Source organism: Sus scrofa, chromosome 2, assembly GCF_054392235.1.
Source record: "Sus scrofa isolate SSC_HxYL_T2T_F1_AM1 chromosome 2, Sscrofa_HxYL_maternal_Yorkshire_Landrace_v2.0, whole genome shotgun sequence".
NCBI lineage: Eukaryota > Metazoa > Chordata > Mammalia > Artiodactyla > Suidae > Sus > Sus scrofa.
In genome coordinates this window covers 19,209,410-19,231,402 of record NC_139384.1, presented here as the reverse complement: position 1 = coordinate 19,231,402, position 21,993 = coordinate 19,209,410, and the positions used below count along the sequence as shown (strand labels likewise).

General features: G+C 44.1%; 1 protein-coding gene across 41 annotated transcripts in view; it reads right to left on the bottom strand.

Moving 5' to 3' along the window:
* AMBRA1 (autophagy and beclin 1 regulator 1) overlaps positions 1-21,993 on the bottom strand; it is a 183,711-nt gene that overhangs the window by 20,086 nt on the left and 141,632 nt on the right. For all 41 annotated transcript variants that reach the window (XR_014836996.1, XM_085011243.1, XM_021085244.2 and 38 more), the window contains 2 exons: positions 13,719-13,907; positions 12,014-12,168 (listed from right to left, as the gene is read on the bottom strand). Coding sequence is in view for 40 of the 41 variants with exons in the window: in XM_085011243.1 (XP_084867369.1) it covers positions 12,014-12,168; positions 13,719-13,907 (344 nt within the window). In the remaining variant the exon portion in view is untranslated. The remainder of the gene's footprint in view (positions 1-12,013; positions 12,169-13,718; positions 13,908-21,993) is intronic.

Here is a 21,993-nt window from a genome sequence, read left to right as displayed (position 1 = left end):
CTGACTGACTGTCCGCACAGATGGCGATTCAGCCTTTTCCCTTTTGCACCTAATCGGCTCTTTCCCTTCAAATCAGGGGATGGATGTGGTGCCTTCACCCTTTCTCCCAGAGGTTTTCACTGTTCTAGAAGATCATCGATGGCTTCTTCCAACTTACAGGCTGTCTGGTTAAATACGACTTGGGATACACACTAAAAGGACAAAGTGGTTATGATCAATCGTGGATGGGATTACTGAATCTGTTTAATTTTCCTTCTCCCACAAGTCAGATGATGTAAGTGGAAATACACCCACCAAAGTTCAGGAGGGATGTGTGCTAATTTCAGAGGGCTGGATGAAGGGAGCCTCTTTCTTCCCCTGTGGCAGCTCTAATGGGCCTCACAGAAGTCTCCCCTAAAATCCTAATGAGTCATAATTGTAGGCAATGGGGCAGAGGGGCCAGAGAAAGTGGTGTTGCAAAAAGGAGGATAATAGGATTAGTGAACCAAATGCTTTAAGGTTGTGAATGTTTTGAGCAGGGTCGAATAAGAAAAAGAAAATTCTTTTCTTGAAATGTTCCAGACCAGGAGAGAAGCAAACAAGCCTCTCACGTGTCAGAAACTTACCCTTTTATAGTCTGTTTCTGCAGAGGGATTAAGAAGCAAATACGATCAATTTGCTTCTAAGTACAGGAACTTGCTTTAGGGACAAAACCCTCAAGAGGCCAGTATGATGGGTGACCCAGCTTAGATGAGACAAGGTCAGAGTGCTTGGAGACAAGTAATTAAAGGCTGAGACCCCTAGACCTTGCTGCAGAGATATTCACAACCTCCATGGCTCTAGGAGTCACGGGGCATTGATTTGTCCTCTGGCTATGGCAGCAAACTGCCCTCCCCCATACCCCTAATACTTAAACAGTGCTGAAAGGGCAGCTCCCAAGAGCCCATCTTCTCCAATGGTTGGGTATTAGGCTAAATCCTGCTTGGTGGCAGGAAGCCAGAAAATGCCACGTGAAGATCAGCAGCCTCCAGAATTCCTGATAAGCATTTGCTTGCTTATCATCCTTCAATGTGGGGGTGGGAAGGAGGGAGATGAGGGCAAAAAGATGAGGATGGCATGAGAGCACTGAGGATGCAGGGTGGGCAGGAATCGCAGATTTACAGATCCTGAGAGGTCATCTGATCCAACACTCCTCATTTCACACATGCCTGAGACTAAAGGACCCTAGAGGAAGGAGAATCTGGCCTCTTTCGAAAACCACCCAGAGGTGTAGTTTCCATTCCTTCCTCTGGCTGGAGTTTTAACAGCTCTTAAAGTACTTCACGGAAGGGGAACTTCTCCTTACAATTAGCTCCAGAGACAAGAGAATAATATCTGGGCAACAAGTTCCCCAGTGCTGACAGATGGTTAGGTAGCTCTGGCTGCTCCCAAACCATTTACAACTTTTGGCCATCACTCTTTCCAACCCAGTGACTGGCTGATCTGTGTGAGTCTGCTCACAGATTTCAACCCAGGCTGGCTCCAGCCCTGTAAACCTGAAGTTCATCAGCACTGAAAAGAAAGAAGATCCGAGACAGTGTAGAGGAAGCTCTGGCCTTTGTTTTGAGGCACCCCAAATATCTCAGGTAAAGTCTTCCTTAACACAAATCAGGTGCCCTGACGCTCCTCATCGGATGTTAAGGACAGAGCCAAGGGGGCTGCCAAAAAGTCCCTTCTCTCTGACAAAAGTGACACCTTATGAAGCTACAACACCAGATCCCATTATACTGGAGGAGGATTATCAGGACCTGGGGACCTTTTGTGGGGCTGGATACAAAACTCAGCTACTGATTCATGTTTGCAAAGTTCTGGTTTCAACCCATCTTGGCTGCAGCCATTCCCTGGTCTATGACAAATGTTGACAGAAACCCCCTCCCCAAGCAGGCTCTTCTCATTTCAGTCTAACATCTGTGAAGGGAATTGGAATCATTAAGCTAGAAGGAACAAATCTTTTAGAGTCAGTGCAGTCTCGGCACATCACCAGGAAATGAGTCAGGTCACCAAGATCTTCGTAGTTCTAAGGGAGGGGGAGAAGATAATGACTCCTCCATTTCTAGGGTCCACGACAATCTTCTGTAGCATTTGCCCCTCCATCCCTCAAACTCTCTGGCTAATAGGAAGTAGGAGCAAAAGAAAATAGTTCCCAGATCAAAACTAAAGGGGTCTTGTTTCTTGTTCAAACAGATAGGAAAAGAATGAGAGGCAGCCAGAGGAGCTCAGTGGGAAACCTTCCTTTCCATCCTTTTAAAATTTAGAGGAAATAAAATTTAGAGGAAAAATGCATGGCTGCCCCCAACAAGATGCTTTCTTTTCTACTGCATGTCAATAAAGATCAGACCATTAGTCCGAGCAGCAAACTGCACTGCTCAGATCAGCCTAGATAAGAAGCTAAAAGAAAACAACAACAATAACAAAACTGGTGGTTTTCTTGTTTGTATTTGGGAATCTAATCATCTGTAAAGCCGGAATCTTGCCACAGTGGCAAGAGATCAAGTGCAGTCGGCAGATCTCTGTTTTAACTAAGACAGTGGAAGCTGGTTGGGAGAAGGAGCAACTCAACACCTAGGCTGAAGGGCCATGAGAGAAAGCGAAAGCCAAAGGGGCTTTGAGGAAGAAAGGAGCTGTGAGCAGGAGAAGTGCCTTCTGGGTAATGATGGGAGTCAAGGGAGGCTTTAAGCTTTCTGAGAGGGTTACTAGAGAACTTACTTTCTGGGAAGGGGGAAAAAAAAATCAATAAAAAGCAGATGCTAAGAGACAGTTGACCTTTCCATTGGAAATGGGTGGCTATACCCCTTGTCACAGGCTGAGAAACATACAATATGCAAAGCAGGCAGGCAGAGAGATACTGCGGTCATCTTTACTTTCTTTTAGGCTGTGGATTTGCTCAGATTCATGAATTATTGGAGGTTCCTCATTCTTAGGAAAATCTGATTGTTTTTCAGAAACGTAAATTTCTTTTATTGTCTCCCAGCCTTCTTTATATTCTACTTTGGGGTTTAGAACTCATAGAATGTTGATTTTCAAATGGTTATTTATTTATTTATTTATTTAGTCTTTTTGCTATTTCTTTGGGCCGCTCCCACGGCATATGGAGGTTCCCAGGCTAGGGGTCGAATCAGAGCTGTAGCCGCTGGCCTACGCCAGAGCCACAGCAACGCGGGATCCGAGCCGCGTCTGCGACCTACACCACAGCTCACGGCAACGCCAGATCCTTAACCCACTGAGCAAGGCCAGGGACCGAATCCGCAACCTCATGGTTCCTAGTCGGATTCGTTAACCACTGCGTCATGACAGGAACTCCTCAAATGGTTATTTAAAAAAAAAAAATCAGGAGTTCCTGCTGTGGCACAGCTGGTTAATGATCCAGGGTTGTCCCTGTGGCAGCTCAAGTTGTTGCTGAGCTGTGAGTTCAATCTCCATCCCAGTGCAGTGGGTTAAGGATCTAGCGTTGCCACAGCTGTGGCTCAGATTCAATCCCAGGAACTTCCATATGCCATGGGTATGGCCAGAAAAAAAAAAAAAAAAAAAAACCCACAACAATGCAAATCAGGAGGTCCCTAGTGGCTCAGCAGGCTAAGGACGTGGCACTGTCACAACTGTGGCTTGGGTTGCTGCTGTGGCAAAGGTTTGATCCCCAGCCCAGGAACTTTTGCATGCTGCTGTTGCGCTCAAAGAAAAAACCTCAAATAACCCTCTCATCCCACCAAAATCAGAATTTCAAGTCATTTTTCTCTTTATTCAGTTGAAACAGGAACAAATCTACCTAGATCACCCTGTTCAAATCAAAGCTTCCACAACAGAAAAGAAAAGCAAGCAGTTACTCTTCTTAACTTTCGGAAATTTGTTGGCTGCTATTGATAGGCTACAGACTCAAGGTCATTTCCAGCCAATCTCCTATGATATGTTGAGACCCATAGGCTTTGTCTTACTCCACCTGTTCCTTTTTTTTTTTTTTTCCTTTTCCTTTTTGCCATTTCTTGGGCTGCTCCCGCAGCATATGGAGGTTCCCAGGCTAGGGGTCGAATCAGAGCTGTAGCCAACAGCCTACGCCAGAGCCACAGCAACACGGGATCTGAACCACATCTGTGACCTACACCACAGCTCACGGCCACACCGGATCCTTAACCCACTGAGCAAGGCCAGGGATTGAACCCACAACCTCATGGTTCCTAGTTGGATTCGTTAACCACTGAGCCACAAAGGGAACTCCCCACCTGTTCCTTTTGAAGAGATCCCAAGGACCCTCAGAGAATAAGAATTTTAGTTTTAATCAGCTTAATGCTTTCCAAAGGCCACCTCTGGCCATTAGGGTTGAAGCACAGAGATTACTTCAGCTGAGGGAGCTATTCCTGAGCTAAATAAAACACCAAGGCACTCAATGTGCCTGGAAATCCCAGAAGTTAAAATAATTACTTCCTCCTATACTCACACCTCTGTGCATAGCACAAGTTCCTGAACTTTCTCAGCTTTCTCAGTCTCAAAGGAAATGACCAAATGAGTAGATATTCAGCTCAGGTAAGGGAATCTTTCAACGTACTGCAATACATTCATATATTTCAGGTGAGCCATATATTTTGAAAGAAGTTCAGGACAAGAGTTATATTAAAATACTTTCAGCTTCTACAAATGCAAAAGTTTACTAATTCTTAAAAAACAGAATGTTTTGTCTTTCACTTTTGAAACATCCACTGGGAATTTATCATGTCTCAGAACTGGGACTCCAACCCTGAGAAACTCACTGATATTGGGCAGAATTGGACATGAGCAAGACATTCTGTTTTCATAAGAAATTATGTCTAATACTTACGTTCAATTACCATTAACTGAGGCACATGCTAGGCGCACTGATGGTGCTGAGGAGCAAGGGGTCTGCTCATGTAAGTGTAGGAAACACACCGCACCCAAGATTTCTACACAACACACACTCCCAGAATGAATGCCAAGTGCCTCCTGTGTGCCAAACACTGTGAAGGCTGGGGATGCAGCAGTGAAAAGCCAGTCAGTCATTGAGTCTCTATGCACCCAGAGGGCAGGGACCAGATCCATTTTGTTCACTGCACTGACAGACCTAGCATAGTACCCGGCCCAGGATAGGGGCTCAGTAAAACTTTGTTGAATGAAGAGAGAATAAAATGCAGCATAGGCTGAACTCCACTAAGAAGCCATGGAGGAAAGAAACCATCAAAGTCGGAGAAATCTGTCGTGGAAAAATTTGCCTAAACTAATGGCTTTGATTGCAGCTCTAATGTTATTTTTAATTTTTTATCTTGCCCCTCCCTTCTCTGACAAATCGCATCAGAGACACCCCTGACTTCTCCCATACCCCTCCCCCCTTTCCACAACGTGCTAAAGAAAGGAACTTTTTGAGGATAGATGCTTTGTACCACATCTCAGAAGTCAACTTTAAGATAATTGCAGCGGAAGCAGCTTTTAATCAACTGACAAGCAGCTTTAAGAAAATTAATGAGGACAAAAATCTTAGGAAGGAGTAAATCATTTCTGACAACAAAGCTGTCTCTCTTTTATCCCAAACTCCCCTTGAAGAAATAGTACCCTTCCAGGGTACAAAAATAAAATATCTTTATTTTTGGTTTTTGCCACTCCCAAGGCCAGACAAGATTAAGAAGCTCAGTTCCTTTAGATTTCTGGAGAATACGCTGGACTGAATTAGAGTTCTTAGTCACTTTTGAAAATCAAACTTTTAGAATCTAGAGAAGTACAGATGACTGGATTTTATCCCAAGCTAAAAATTCAGGGCAAGGAGGAAGTCACAGGAAAGATTATACTTTAAAGAATGGAGCCAGGTCAGGCCAAAAGAGCCTGTGCATGTTAGTTACGTAATGCTGGTCAGTGCGGAGGGCGCTGGATACCCATCCTGATCCAGGGTTTAAGCTACAATTTAGATATGACTAACCTGATACCAAGCCTTTTCTGTGGTTCATTTTAATGAACTTACAATAATAATCAGTCATCGCTAGGCTGTTCTGTGAAGATGACTATGAGATGGTATGAAATAAAGAAAGTCAACTAATGTTTATAACTCGGGTGACACTAAGATATCCATTAATGGGTATCATAGCGATATCTTCCATCCAAGAATAACAGTGAATTGAATGTTGGAAAAAGGAACTCAAGAACTACTCCTTCAGATGGGGAAGGTCCTGGAGAGAAAGATAAAGACATGGCTTCACTCTTTAAGCCTAAGAATCTCTGTATTCTATAGCATGTAGGCAAACAGGCATGGGCTCCCAGTTAAGAGCTTGGGTAAAGTCAAATGTGGGCAGATAAGAATTTAGTTAGATTTGGGAAAAGGTCCCACAGGACCTTAAAGTATCATCACTAGGATGTTAGTGTGATCCAGAAACACCGAGGACAGGAGGCACCCATTAATTTCTCAACTTCCTGAAAGTATCTGAAAGAACTGGTTAAAGAAGCCATAGAAATAAACCAGATGAGGTTCCAGAGACAGTAAGAGACAAGGTGAGAGCTCATAAGAAAAGGACAAAGCTATACTGACAGGTGAGGATTAACTAGAATCCCCAGGCAGTCAGTGATTGGTTCTCAGTCTTGACTCAGCATGCAGACTCATCTAGAGGGCTTGGTAAAAATAAGGATGGCTGGCTGGGCCCTACCCCCAGAGTTTCTGATTCAGTAGGTCTGGGATGGGGCTGAGAATCTGCATTTCTATTAAATTCCCTGGTGATGCTGACATAGTCCCCATGGTCCTGGGGAATACACACTGAGAACTACTGCCTAGTTAGATATGAGTAGGTGGAAGGTATTAAAAAAAACTGCTGGAGTACCCTGATGGCTCAGTGGGATAAGGATCTGACACTGCCACTGCTGTGGCTTAGGTTGCTGCTGTGGCACAGGTTCGATCTCTGGCATGGGAACTTCTGCATACCATGGATGCAGCCAGAAAAAAGAAAAAAAAAAAAAATCTGCTTCCCCTCCTGCTACCTAGGACCTCTGAGGATGAAGGGGATGCATATCTTTAGAGCTAGAAGAAGAAGGTACACAGAGGGACAGCCTATTGCTAAAGAGCAGGGGGCAGGGAGACAGGGGGAAAAAAAAGAGAGGAAGAGGGGGGAGAAGAAGGGGGAGGAAGGGGGCAGGATCTCTTTCCAACACCCCTTCCAAACTAACAATCCTGCCTGGGTAACAGCCGCTCAATCCTCGAATTCAGTTTTACCTGCACAGCCACAAAGAAAAAGCTTTCAATAAAATTGACCCTTAAGTATTTGAGGCTTTGCCTCAACGAGCATAATGCTGTTCCACAGAGAAAAGGAAAGTCCAACTGCTTTCTGTCCTAGGCTTCTTCTTCCACTCAAGTCCCTTGTCCCTCACTTCTGCCCAAAAAAAGATCAGGGATAAAAGCAAACCAGCACTGGTGAGATTCAAGCAACCAGCGCCTCTAGGATCTGAAAGGATTATTCAATGAAGATTCTTTTCAGTTCTTACTAAACTACTCATACGCCTACAACCCTCACCTGTTGGGGGGGGGGGTCTATGCATCTGGGAGAAAGAACACACACCTGTTATTCCTGGATGGACATTGCTAACTCTATTCTTGCTTTCTAGATCAAATTGCCCTAGCATTGCCTCCCCACCCCCTCCCTTGCTGTTGCTGACTTTTGCCCTCATTCCTAGGTAAAAGAGTACGCACTACTCAACAAACTAGAAGGATAGTTTGGAATATGACTATTTCTGGTTTCGTTAGTAATTTTGTATTCATGTTATTATACTTTCATTTGGTTACAACCAAAGTTATTACAGTGTGCAAGTTGCCAGTATTTTAGAAAATTAATTGCAGTTTTCTGTTACAATATTGTGCCTTATTCCAATTAGAAAATGAAAGCAGAGAGGGAATACAGGCAGTTTAGTGTTTTGAGAATTCAGCAAAGCTTCAGCTCAGCAATCTTTAAATGCCTAATTTAAAAACGAAACAGGGAGTTCCCCTCATGGTGTAGTGGAAATGAATCCAACTAGCATCCATGAGGATGTAGGTTCGATCCCTGGCCTTGCTCAGTGGGTCAGCTACCCGGCGTTGCTGTGAGCTGTGGTGTAGGTCGCCGATGTGGCTCCAATCCCCCCTGTTGCTGTGGCTGTGGCATAGCCTGGCAGCTGTAGTTCCGATTCAGCCCCTAGCCTGGGAACTTCCATATGTCCTGGGTGTGGCCCTAAACAAACAACAAACCCAGAAATTAACAACAACAAAAAAGCCCTACTGACTCAGGTGTGAGGGTGAGGACGTCAGATAGCAAAGGAGACTCTGAGGCATTACACAGCAGCAAATCCACCCTGGAGGAGCCTCAAATGGACAGCGGGAAGGGGGAGATAAAATGTGTGTCCAGTCTTATTTTCCCTTATTTGTCAATCATACTAAAAGTGAGAAGACAAAGCCTAGCGTCAGCAGAGAAGGGAAATATCTGAAGACCTTAGATCCTAGAAATAAGGATAAAAGTTAAACTCAACCTGGGAAGAAAAGAATTCAGCACATAGAGATATTCAAAGGAGAACCCTGGAAAGCAACAACGGCTGAGAAAAGATGGGAAGTGAAGCAGAGACAGCCAAAAACCTAAAAGTTTGATAGAAAACAGAACATAAACACCACTGTGCCTGCAATAAATTAGCAAAGGATCAAAGCACCACACAAAAAACCATAACAAGAAGTAAACCTGAGACTGCATCTCTGCCTTGCTGAAGAGGCTGAGGGCAGAAACCTAAAATGAAGAAAGTGGTCATTAAAAACAGAAGTTCTCAAACTCAAGTGCATATCAGAATCACCTGGAAAGCTTGTTTTACAAATACAAATACCTGGGCCTCTTCCGATCCCATTTTTATTCTGTTTTTAGGTCTGAAGTGGAGTTTGTATTTTAACATTCTAATGCAGGTTGTTCAGGGAGCAGTTTGAGAGGCACTGACCCAGAGGTCTGAAGCACTGTTTAGAATAAGTGCACCAAGGCTAAGAGCAATCAGCAATTCATTTGCACAAGAGTTTTCATATGGGATTGTGTAAGAGATCATCTCTTGGGGTGAGATGTTACTTAGTGGGAATTAAAATAAGTCGATGCTCTGGAGGATGTTCTCTTGGGAACGTCTGTTGGCCCAACAACGTCACCTCTCTAAACATTCCCACTGTGAATTCCAAGAGGTACCAGCACAGAGAAGCGGGGTTCTGGGTAGAGAAGCTCTAAGACGGGCCCAGTACCCGCAAATACATGCCTTCGAGGACAGAGCTTGACATTACAGATGCAGACACCCACCAATACTTACTTGTGCCAACAGGGAGATGCTCTACTGTCCCATTAAACCCTTGTTCCCTGTTCTCAGACAAAAATGCACTTCTTGCCTTAAACATGGGTGGAGCACAGCTATCCAAAAAAGCTGGCGTCTTCCCTTCCACCAATGACTGAATTCAGGGACATGTGCTGAGTGCTTTGGTGCCTTTGGACATAAGGGGCAACCAAGACCTGGAAAACCAGAAACCTTTCTATAGCACGGGGGTTTATCGTGTGGACACAGGGTGAGCAAAACCTTGTTGAGAAAGATGCCTGGGTCCTGCCTCTTGTGTGAGAGAAACACTTTCCATACGGGAGCTTTCTAGTTACTTCAGCACTCTCTCCTAGGTGGCAGATGGTGGCTATTGAGAATCAAAAGCCCCTCGCTGGGAGGCCTGAGAAGCAGCTCTTGTCATGAGGCAGGCAGCAGCTGGCTAGGTGCCTTGAGACCCTACATATCGACAGCAGACTCCTCCAACTGCACTTCCTGAGCTGCTGGCCCCATACATGACAGCATCTTGGCTTCTGCCCTGGAGCTGTTTGCCTTCAGCCAGATGTTTCTGGCTACTTATGGAAAAGAGGGTGGAGGACTGGCAGACTGTGCCCAAAAGCTAGGCAGGGGCCCTGGCTTATGAAAGAGGCTGGAGATGTCCATTAGTGTTGCCGAAATCAGATCCCATCTCTTAATGGTTAGAAACAATCATTCCAGGAGTTCCCGTCATGGCGCAGTAGAAACGAATCCAACTAGGAACCATGAGGTTGCTGGTTCAATCCCTGGCCTCACTCATTGGGTTAAGGATCCAGCGTTGCTGTGGCTGTGGTGTAGACCAGAAGATGTAGCTCTGATTCGACCGCTAGCCTGGGAACCTCCATATGCCACGGGTGTGGCTAAAAAGACAAAAAAAAGAAAAAGAAAATGAAAAAGAAAGAAAGAAACAATCATTCCACAATTAGGCAGGGAGGATTAGAAGAACAGCAAGGACCAACATTCCAGGTGGTGAGTAGTAGATACCAGGTAATTTCACCATCCAAATCTGCTTAAGATAAGACTATTTAAGCTAAAATTCACCTTCCATCCTCATTTATGTAGTTAAGAAAACAGACTTGATGAACTTTCCACAAAGTCCTCTCCCAGTCACTCAGTTTCAGGTATTTCCAGTCATACAGAATTCAAGAATCAGAACTCTTCTGTCGTTACAGTGTCAAGAGCGAAGAATGCCTTGTTTGTACCCTTTCAGAGGCAATGGTGGGACATGATGTCACCCATAACTGGTTCCGCTAGTTACCACCTGGAAATGATAAGGATGCTTTTCTCAAGATTCCCTTTCATTCACTCAGCTGCTCCTAAATACCAGGTTTCTCATTAGGTACTTGGACTCCATAAAGATGAAACAGTCAGTCTCTACCCTCAAAGAGCTCACAGTCCAAGAGAGGAGAATAGAATGGGAATAAACAACTGCAGTTTGGTGGGTTGAGTGTTAACACAGGGAGTGCACTAGGTACAGGAGCGGCACAAGGAGGGAGTGATCAATTCTGTTTAGGAAGATCCCACAGCTTGTAGGCAGCTGGAGTTCAGGGAGAAGGTACCCCAGGTAAAGGCACACTGGCAAGAGAGAGCCTTTTTAAATTCAAGGGGCCTGCAAAACGGCCCAAAAGAGTTGAACAGGGGGTCCCTGTTGGAGACAGGAGGGAGAAGAGGCTGGAGACACCACACCTTGTCACCCACATTTTATCGCTTTGTAAGCAATGGGTCCTAGATTTAGTTTTTTTTTTTTTTTTTTCTTTAAAACAAATGCTTCACATTCCAGGCTGAATTCAACAAGCATCTATATGTGTAGCACTAAATGAGGGGCCGTTGGGGATATGCCCCTAGGGAGCTTACACTGAACCAAACTGGGCGGCTTCAACACCACTCAACTAGAGAAAACACACATCAACGTATAAATAAGCACATACAACTACTAATGGAAGGACACAAGTGCTAAGGGAATTCACAGGTTCTTAGCTTGAGACAAAGCTTAAATACCATTTAATTAGAGAACTGTCCAAATGCTCAACGCCCCTTGACAAAGCCCAGCTAAATGAGCCCCCATGGGATGTGAGAAGCTCAGTCAGAAACTGGACCGGTTGAGTCCAGGAGCTCACAACCCCACGAGGTCCAGGAGGCTCCCCCCACCGCCTCCCCAGGAGGCTTTTACGGCAATACAAGAGAGGACACATTCAGACAAGAAAGGATCCTAAATAGAACCCTTCTCTGCTACTGAAACAGGACAGTGAAGAGCGCGGCAGCTGCCCAAAGTCCTCATCATCCATTACGATCACGACCTCCAGAAAAGAACATTTTCATATATTATCCATCCCTTCTTATAGCGTGCTTCCTCAAAAAATTTTTTAAAAATAAGCATAAATATTTATTGGGTTCTGCACCTATCTCTAGACTAAAGGCCACATGTCGAGGTAAGGAAGTATTCAATTTGGTCTTTATCCAGGGATTGTTTCAGGCTTCTGGGGACCCAGCTTATGATCTAGGGTACAAGAAAGCCCCGCCTTTTAACACTCCAGAGCTTTCAAAAGTGAGGCTTGCTGGTCCTGGATGGGCTGGATTCGAGTCTTTCTGGCTCCTTATGGTCCTGGCTAGAAGAGCACACCCTTGTCCTGCATCACCCTGCCTACAAGAGCTGCCATACAGCGGAGCCACGAGCAATGGCACTCACCCGCATGGAGGTCTCGCCACCATGGGCCTGCTGCAGCCTGAAGACCTGGGCCACCATGTGCTCCGTGGAGGGATGCAGCAGGATCCTCCGTGAGGCCAAGCCCACCATCACATATCGACCCATCGGGGACAGGCTCACCGAAATGGCATTGGGACCTGAGGGCCAAAAGAACAGAGAGACATTTCCCAGAGTTCTTGCTATTACAAGGAAATAATTTTCCCTCTTAGTCTTTTCTCTTTCTTTCCAATCTTTACCTTTGTTTGATCATTCTGGGGTTATTTCATAGGATTGTAGTGAAGAAGTACAATGAGAGGTAAAGTACTGAGTACAGTGTTTGACATATAGAAAGTACTTAATAAGTGCTAACCAGTATTATCATAGAATCTTTTTTTTTTTTTGGTCTTTTCTAGGGTCGAGCTTGCGGCATACTGAAGTTCCCAGGCTAGGAGTCTAATCGGAGCTGTAGCTGCCAGCCTTCCGCCAGAGCACAGCAACTTGGGATCCAAGCCACATCTATGACCTACACCACAGCTCATGGCAGCGCAGGATCCTTAACCCACTGATCGAGGCCAGGGATTGAACCTGTAACCTCATGGTTCCTAGTCAGATTCGTTAACCACTGAGCCACGACAGGAACTCCCTCATAGAATCATTTTAAAAATTATTATCAGGAGCTTCCATTGTGGCTCAGCAGAAATGAATCTGACTAGTATCCATGAGGACGACGCAGGTTCGATCCCTGGCCTTGCTCAGTGGGTTAAGGATCTGGTGTTGCCATGAGCTGTGGTGTAGGTGGCAGACATGGCTCAGATCTGGCCACAGATCTGGCTACAGCTCCAATTCGACCCTTGGCCTGGGAACCTTCATTGGCTGCAGGTGTGGCCCTAAAAAGACAAATAAACAAAAACTGTTATCGTACAGTAAATACTACTTCGAAATATACTTTTTCCAGTTCATACATTATGAACATTTTTCAATATTAAATGTTCTTTTTTTGGGGGGGTGTGCACCTGTGGTAAATGGAAGTTCCCAGGCTAGGGTTTGAATCAGAGCTGCAGCTGCTGGCCTACGCCATAGCCACAGAAATGCTGGGTCCTTTACCCACCAAGCAAGGCCAGGGATCGAACCCACATCCTCATGGATATGAGCCGGGTTCTTAAAGTGCTCAGCTGCAATGGGAACTCCCTAAATATTCTTCTATAAGAGCATTTTAAAGGCCAAATGGTATTCTGTCCTATCAATGCACTATAATTTATTTAAGCAACTCTCCACAATTTGCCATTTTTTCTTTGCTAAATAACACTGCTGTGAACATCTTTGTATATACCTTTTGTATAGTTTTCTGATTCCCTCAGAAGTGAAATTATTGGATCAAAGAGAACATACATTTGGGGGACTTTTAATACACAATGTCAAACTGCCTTGCAGTATATGAGTGTGGCCACGTCCCCAAGCCATGATCAAGAACAAAGCTCCTCCTTCATTCTTGTCCAGCACAACAAGGGTACGGTAGGGAATGCTCTTCCTCTGAGTACATTCATAGCATTCTTCTGCAATGCTACCAGCCAGGACAAAGCAATCTTCTTCTGACCTGGGCCCCAGTGAAGCAGGGGCAATATGTGACCAGTAAGCTGTGCCTCACCTAAGAATGCCCATGCCCAGGTACTAGCATCCCGGTCACTAGACTGTGCTTCCTGTCCCTTACCAAATCGCTTGGTGTAGAGCATTTCGCCCAGGTTATGGGGGGCCAGAGAGTACACTGCCAGGATGCCTTCATCGGGAAAGCCCCTTTGGCTGCTAGGGATGAAAGCTGCCAGGAGCTGGCCATCTGCAGAAATGTCACAGCTGGCATCATTGTAGATCTTGCAGTTCTGCACCAGCACATTCACGGAGGCTGCATGAGACAAAGAAAAGAGGGTAAGAAGGTTTGGAGGTGATGGTGTGAAAAATTCCGGGTCAAGAAACCTGGGGGCTTCCCTAAGGGCCTGAACCTGAATGCTCTCTAGAAATGCTAAAGCCTGCCTTACCACACTAAAAGCAACCAAAGACACAGAAAAGATATGTCTCTTCTACCACTTTAATAGGAAACTACAGGAAGTCAACACAACTACAACCACCTGCTGAGTCTTAGCTCACACTTAGGAAACATCATTTGAGAGATAAGAAAAAAGTTATTAAAAACTGTTCCTGGAGAGCCACTCAACAGCTGTTATTGTTCAAAAGATCAAAACTGAGATGAATGAAAATGCAAGCCCACTGATTCCAAGAAAAAGGTGATACAGGTAAATCTTCCTTGGGGGTAAGAAGGTAAGAATTCTACTCTCCAGGGGCTACGCAGCCTTGGAGAAAGAAATCAGTTCATAAATTTCTTAAATCTAATTTTCTCATTTAAGAGAACTGGAGCATTTATAGACTTCAATCTTCTGGACAGCTCCTTGCTAATACTAATCCCTAATTCTACAAGAGAGGATAAAGAGAAACAAAGCCCAGCCCTGGCTGGAGAGCTGGACTATTTTCATTTCTCACTATGTTCTATGCCTCATCCATACCATAAGCCAGTGACCATGGGCAGCCCTAGTCTGCCCTGAGCAGTTACTGAGAATTAAGCCAGCAGGCTCCGCCCCAGGGAGTGGGTAGGGAGTGGAGGATGTCTGTCCTCCAGTGGGGAGAATCTGCTCCACAAGACAGGACTAAGGAAGGAGATGTCAGCCAGCTCAGGGACTCTGGTTTTCCTTTGAATCCTTCTCGGAGGCCCATTGTGCAAATCCCTGCCCGGAAGAAGCAGCCTGCCCCTGATGTGAGCCTAGACCCAGAGTGCCCACATCACGAGGAGATGCGCACCACAGCACAACATATCCAAAGGGACCAAGCTAACTCTGGGCCTGGTCTCATTTAGATCTACCTCATATACATCTGCCAAGTGACTAATGTACTCTTTCTCTTATTTGAAGATCTTTTTTTTTTTTTTTTTTAATTATAGTTGATTTACAATGTTGTGTAAAGGAGATTACTGTCCACTGTCAGAGGCATTATGGTCAAAACAACCAAACAAAAAAGGCAAGCTCAACTGACCTCACCAGATTCCAGGTGATCTACTCCAGGAAGCCAAAAGGCCTGACCTGGAAGGTCAAGGGCAAGTTTCCCCAGGAAATTACCGAAAGGAAAACCAAACAAAAAACTGCTTTCCAGGGGGCCTTGAGGCTTAGGGGATCAGGGACTCAGAGTGATTTTTAAAACTCTATATTTATTCGTGTTGTTAATGAAGCCCCAGAGATGACAGAGTGGATCAAAAAAGACATCAGAACACATTGATTAGGCTATCGTGCCAACTCTCGGGGGCTGACACCTACAGCACCATTACACATAAAACTGAGGAGGGACCACAAGGATGGTTCTGTTTGCTAACTAATAAAATAATGACATCCAAATACTCATTGCTATCACCATTAGGGCTCTGTACTGCTCAACTTCCAACCTACCATCTGCTCGAGGCTGTATGGTTAGATTCATCTAGTTAGCACTGAGACCGTCTGCTCCTTACTCAGGGTCCTGAGTCTATTGCCAAAAAGATGACAATCTCTTCCCCCTTCCCTGGACTGACACGTGATTACAGTTGGGGATATAGAACCAAAGGAACCAGAGGAGGAGCTTCAGGAGTCAACCCATCTTGGTTTTCCTAACCTTGATGCTGGCACACTCCTCAGAGATAAAAAGAAACTGACAATTTAGACTGTAACCAACAAAGGTGAAGGGAGAAAGAAAGTAAAGAAATCACAAATATTAAGTAGGATAGTAAATAGCAAAGGAAATGAGATTCTGTGGGCTTTAAGACAGCTTTGCCAATTTCCATTTTATCCACACTTAATGTCGCAAAAATGCATGGTGAGGATTTTATGAGAGTAGGCTTTTCTATCTTGCTGTTATAGAGATGTAGCTCATGTGCGTTAACATGTACTTCAGTCAAACATATAAAAGTCTACAATGACCCTCAACACTCACTACTGACATTAAAAAGCACTGAACCACATACTGGCAGATTAATTTCTACGGGGGGCTGGGGGTGGGGAGGAAAGTACAAGCAAGGTTTTCCTTCTTCTGGGAAGCCTGGCTCTGAGCCTCTGAAAAACTGGGCATATAGACAAAAAGCAATTTGTCAGCCTCAAATTCAAGCCACTGTGTTTGTGTTTGTACTATATTATGACGATTCCAAGTCAATGGCCATCTCCCAAATTTTGTCCCCTCCCCTCAACTCTCCACCCAATTTCACAACTGCTCCCAGTTCCTGCAGTGCTCTGAGAGAGATGTGCAAATGACAAATGAAAAGGGAATGCTGAACATTAAAACAGGGCTTCTCCAGCAGCATGTTCCGTTTCAGAACTTGTACAGCTAGGAACCTAGGGTTTCACTTCTACCCTAATGAAGAGGATGTGGTGGCAGAGTGATTTGGTAGCTTCAGCGAGCACTGGGTGGTGTGTTTACAGTTTCATTAATATTTCAAAGCTCCAATTAGCAACTTAACATTGGCTGCTTGTTGTCTATTAATTTCCCACATGGAAATGGAAATGTTCAGTTACAATGGTGAGTGGTCACTGCTTCAATCTGCTCGTGCAGCTTCTTCTCATAAGGTTGAAATTTTGATGAGCTAATTTACGGAGGGAGAAATTTCCTGGATCTCTGTTTGTTTCCTCAGGCCATAGGAAAGTAATGTGTTAATGATAAGGACAGAGCATCCTTTATGGACTTGGTAATAATGTAAGCAGGTAGAGAAAAAGGTGAAGTGAAATACAGCCCAAGACACTGGCAACCCACACACCACTGGCAATCTTCATTCTCTTCTCTGCCCTGCCTTACCACAGTGGTTCTCAAGCATTTAGCATGCATGAAAATCACCTGGAGGGCTTATTAGACCACAGAACGACGGGGTGAGGCATGAGAATTTGCATTTCTAATGAGTTCTCAGGTGTCTCTGATGCTGCTGGTCTGGGAGCACAGCTGAAAACTGCTGCCTCACCAAATGGTCCTCGATCCCTGAGCTGGAGCTCCAGCAAACTGCCCTGCACTTAAAGGCAAAACACACATGGGGGACAATGGTGAAGCAGTTAGCTGGGCAGCTGAGAATGGAAATAAAGTCTAGGAAAGAAAGGATTTTTCAAATCAAAACCGCTTAAGAGCTTCAGGGGGCAGCTCCAGGGGGAGCAAAAACGATGCAGAAGACAGCAGGAAGCCATGTTCCAGACTCTGCAATGTAATCTCCTCCTAATTATAAATGATTTCCAAGTGAAAATGCCCAAGCAGGGGATGGGAGGGGTAAGAAATACTGATGCCTGGAGGAGCAGATGGCTCTGCCTTCCCTATCAGCTCCATAAATTATAAACAAACACCTTGTACAGAGATCGATTTGTAGCCTGTTGCTGGCTGGCCAGATGAGGCTATGGGAACGATTAGCAGTTGCAGTGCTTTTGCAAATGCATTAGATACTAATTTGGAAAACCCAAAGGGGTTTAAATCAGCAGGAAAATTTCCTTTTGGCGATCTCTGAGCCCTCAGGTTTCAGAAGAAGACCTCCTGCACAGAACTCCAGATGATACTGCACAAGCACTCCTAGGAGCTCCAGTCGCTGCATCCTCTGTGGATGCGTGTGCTCCATACTCCTCAGCCACTGGGTTATTTAAGGCCCATGCCAGCAGGGTGCCCTGGTGACTAACGTGATTCACCCAATAAGAGTTTCCTCTTAAAAACCACAGTGAGGAGTTCCTGTCATGGCTCAGTGGTAGTGAACCCGACTAGTATCTTATGAGGACGAGGGTTCAATCCCTGGCCTCGATCAGTGGGTTAGGGATATGTCATTGCCGTGAGCTGTGGTGTGGGTCACAGATGTGGCTCGGGTCTCTTGTGGCTGTGCTGGGGTGTAGGCTGGTGGCTGCAGCTCTGATTCATCCCCTGGCCTGGGAACTTCCACATGCCGCAGGTGCAACCCTAAAAAGACAAAACAAACAAACAAAAAAAACCAAACCTACAGTAAAACTAGTAAGCTACTTCTTTTTTCATGAAAGCAGTTTCAAAATTATCTATGTCGTATGAAGCTGTATTCAGAAACTTCTAAACTCTTTACAGATAGTAATTCATTAATCCTCCATCTCACCTGAAAGAACGTGGTAAAAATCTTTAGCCTCATTCTAGGCAAGGTTTAAATATAAGTAGATGGCCAGGAACACAGTGGCTGCTGAACACATGAGTAAAACTAAGGGCCAGTGACTTCCAGGCATGGGCTGTGCCAGGGCCAAATGCTACCCTGTACTGGGAAACAGGTAAGGTTCAGAGACAAAGCCTACTGCAAAACAGATTCCCAATTTAACTCTACCGACTGATGAATCTATCCAAACCGTAACTCAGCTTTATTTAGACCACCAGGCAAAGCAGACCTAATGATAGGAACTTCAAGTAAACATAACTATCATTCTAGAGGATAAATGAGAAGGAACATAGGCCATCATCAGGCATTATGTGCCATAAACTCCTAGAATGCAGGTTTTTCCCAAGGCCAAAACTGAGAAAAACAGGGCACTTTTAAAAAGCAGAATTCTTACACCATACAGGATTTAAGTGAGGGAGAAAGGTGAGCCAAACTACATTAGTCAGTTATCGGGCTATACATGATGTTCTTTGATCAGCTCAGATTTTGCAAAAGTGATGATCAAAGGATGTAAGAAGGAACACAGAAGGAGAGCAGCGGGAAGTTGCAGTCGAAACAAGTAGAGGCTTGTATAAAGAAAGAATGTTAAGGACAACCAAAACCACTGTTTCAGTTATGCTAACAGCATGTCCAGTCCCTGTATTCTTCTGAATATTTTATTTTTCTCTCAATGAAAATTATCTTCAACTGGGGAGAAACAACATGCTTCAGAAGGATCAGAGACCAAGTACAGATGAGGGTCAAGAAAGAACTACCTTCTCTACATGAACATCACTCTCCAAAGAGAGAAAACACATTTCTCAAGAATACTGAGCACAGGGGCAGGTGTGACCTTAGAATTATGGTCATACTGTCAAAGGATCATGGTATAACTTCCAAGAAAAAGGTATAAAAAGAGCTAACATTATGGAGTTTCCTCGTGGTGCAGTGGGTTAAGTAAGGATCCAGCATTGTCACTGCAGTGTCTCGGGTTCAATCCCTGGCCTGAGAACTTTCACATGCAGCAGGTATGGCCAAAAAAGAGAGAAAGAAAGACAAAAAAGAGCTGGAGTGCCCACTGTGGTGCAGTGAGTTAATGATCTGGCTCATCTCTGTGGTGCTGGTGGTTTGATCCCTGGCCCGTAGTGGGGTTAAAGATCCGGTGTTGCTGCAGCTGTAGCACAGGTCACAGATGTGGCTCAGATTCGATCCCTGGCCTGGAAACTTTCATATGCTGTGGGTGAGGTCGAAAAAGGAAAAAAAAAAAAAAAAAAAAAAAAAAAGAGCTAACATTCATTGATAATTTATTACTGTAAGTACTGTTCAGAGGGCCTGACGTGTATTAACTCATTTAATTCTCAAACAATCCTATGGGATTGGCACTATTGTAACCCTCATAACACTTTATAACCCTCATTTGATATCAGTGTAACCAAGGAAACACTGCCAGAAGATGGCTGAGCAGGATTTGAACCTGAACAGTAGCTCAAGTACATCTGCTTAATCATCATAGGACAGCTGACAGAGAAAAAGTTATCAAAGTTTCACTTCTCCCTATGCTTGTGAAAAAAAGAGAAGAAAAAATCATGAGGCTCAGACCTTTAAAGTATAAAGAGTACAAGTAATTCCAACACTACTTAAACTATTCCAGAAAAACATAAAGAAGAAAAACTTTCAAATTATATTTGCTCTATAAGCAAAACATTGATACCAAAATCAAAGATTTTATAAAAAAAGAATAGCTCCATCTCACAAATACCAAGGAAAAAACGCTTCAATAATTAGCAAGCTACATAGGAAGAATTTAATGCTGAAGACTATACCATGAACCAGGTGGGGTTTATTCAAGGGATGTTAAGAATGGGTTCTTAGAGGAGTTCCCATTGTGGCTCAACAGAAACAAATCGATCCATGAGGGTGCAGGTTCGATCCCCTGGCCTTGTTCAGTGGGTTAAGGATCCTGCGTTGCTTCGGTGTAGGCTGAAGATGCGGCTTGGATCAGGTGTTGCTAGGGCTGTGGCATAGGCCAGCAGCCACAGCTCCGATTTGACCCCTAGCCTGGGAACCTCCAGATGCCACAGGTTAGGCCCTAAAAAAGACCAAAAAAAAAAAAAAAAAAAAAAAAAAAGAAAAAAGAAAAAAGAAAAGAATAGTTAAAGAATGGGTTCTTACAGAATCTATCAACATAATGATCATATTATTAGGTCAAATGAAAGAAAAAAATATTATCACCCTCAAAGATGTTGAAAAAGCATGACTACATTTAATATCCATTCTTTTTTTTTTTTTTTTTTTTTTTTTTCTGGCTACATTTGTGGCATGTGGAAGTTGCCAGACCAGGGATGGAACCTGAGCCACAGCAGTAACCCAAGCCACAGGACTGACAATGTTAGGTCAGTCTTAATTACTAGGCCACCAAGGAGCTCCTCAATACAGACTCTTGATAAAAACTCACAATAGGGAGTTCCTGTCGTGGCTCAGTGGTTAACGAATCCGACTAGGAACCAGAGGTTGCTGGTTCGATCCCTGGCCTTGCTCAGTAGGTTAAGGATCTGGCGTTGCTGTGAGCTGTGGTGTCAGTCACAGACGAGGCTCGGATCCCGCGTTGCTGTGGCTCTGGCATAGGCCGGTGGCTACAGCTCCGATTAGACCCCTAGCCTGGGAACCTCCATATGCCACGAGTGAGGCCCTAGAAAAGGCAAAAAGACAAAAAACAAAAACAAACAAAATCACAATAGGAGTTCCCGCTGTGGCTCAGCAGTAATGAACTTGCCTAGTATCCATGACGATGTGGGTTTGATCCCTGGCCTTGCTCAGTGGCTTAAAGATCTGACATTGTCGTGAGCTGCAGTTCATGCTGCATACACGGCTAGGATCTGGTGTTGCCGTGGCTGTGGTGTAGGCTGGTAGCTGTAGCTCTGATTTGACACCTAGCCTTGGAACTTCCATATACTCAGGTGCGACTCAAAACAACAACAACAACAACAAAAAAAAAAACAAAAAAACAAACCCTCACAATAGGCACAGATGGCTTCCTTTAGATGATAAACTAGTCCTAGTTCAACCCAAAAGTCAGCAATATGCTCACTGGGAAAAGGCTGGAAGTTTTCCTACTGAAATGAAGTCAGGACCAGTGAGGATGCCTTCTGTTACTGAACATTGGCCTAATGGTAGCAGACAATGCGCTTAGGCAAGAGAAAGAAATCACAGGTGTACAACTTGGAATGGAGGAGATAAAATTATTACTATTTACAGGCAATATACCTAGAAAACCATGAGGTTTAACTTGAATAAAAACTATAATTAGTAAACAAATTTGGTAAAATAGTAGACTTTTTAAAAAAGCTTGTAACAATAAACTTTAAACTTAAAAATGCATAAAATTACGATTATAAAATTACCTGGAGAAAACTTTAAAACAATCCCTAAGAACACAAGAGAGACTTGGAGAAACTGAAAATCATACTATGTTCTTGCATAAGAAAATAGCATAAAAATAGAGTTCCCTTAAGTTATTTTACATATTTAATTCAATCTCATTAATTACACTATCAAGATTTTTTCAAGGGAGTGAAGGGAAGAAGTGAAGTAGTTTTAAAGTCCATACAGAAACCAAAATGTTCAAGTTGGCAGGAAATTTTGGATTGAAAAAAATAACAGGAGGAGACCTATCAGATTCTAAAACACAGAGCTTCCAACTTAAACCCATACGGTACCGTCACATGAATAATCAGATCCATGGGACAGGATAGACAAGACAGACAGAAGAAATACATCTACATGCACACAGGAAATTAAAAGGAGTTTC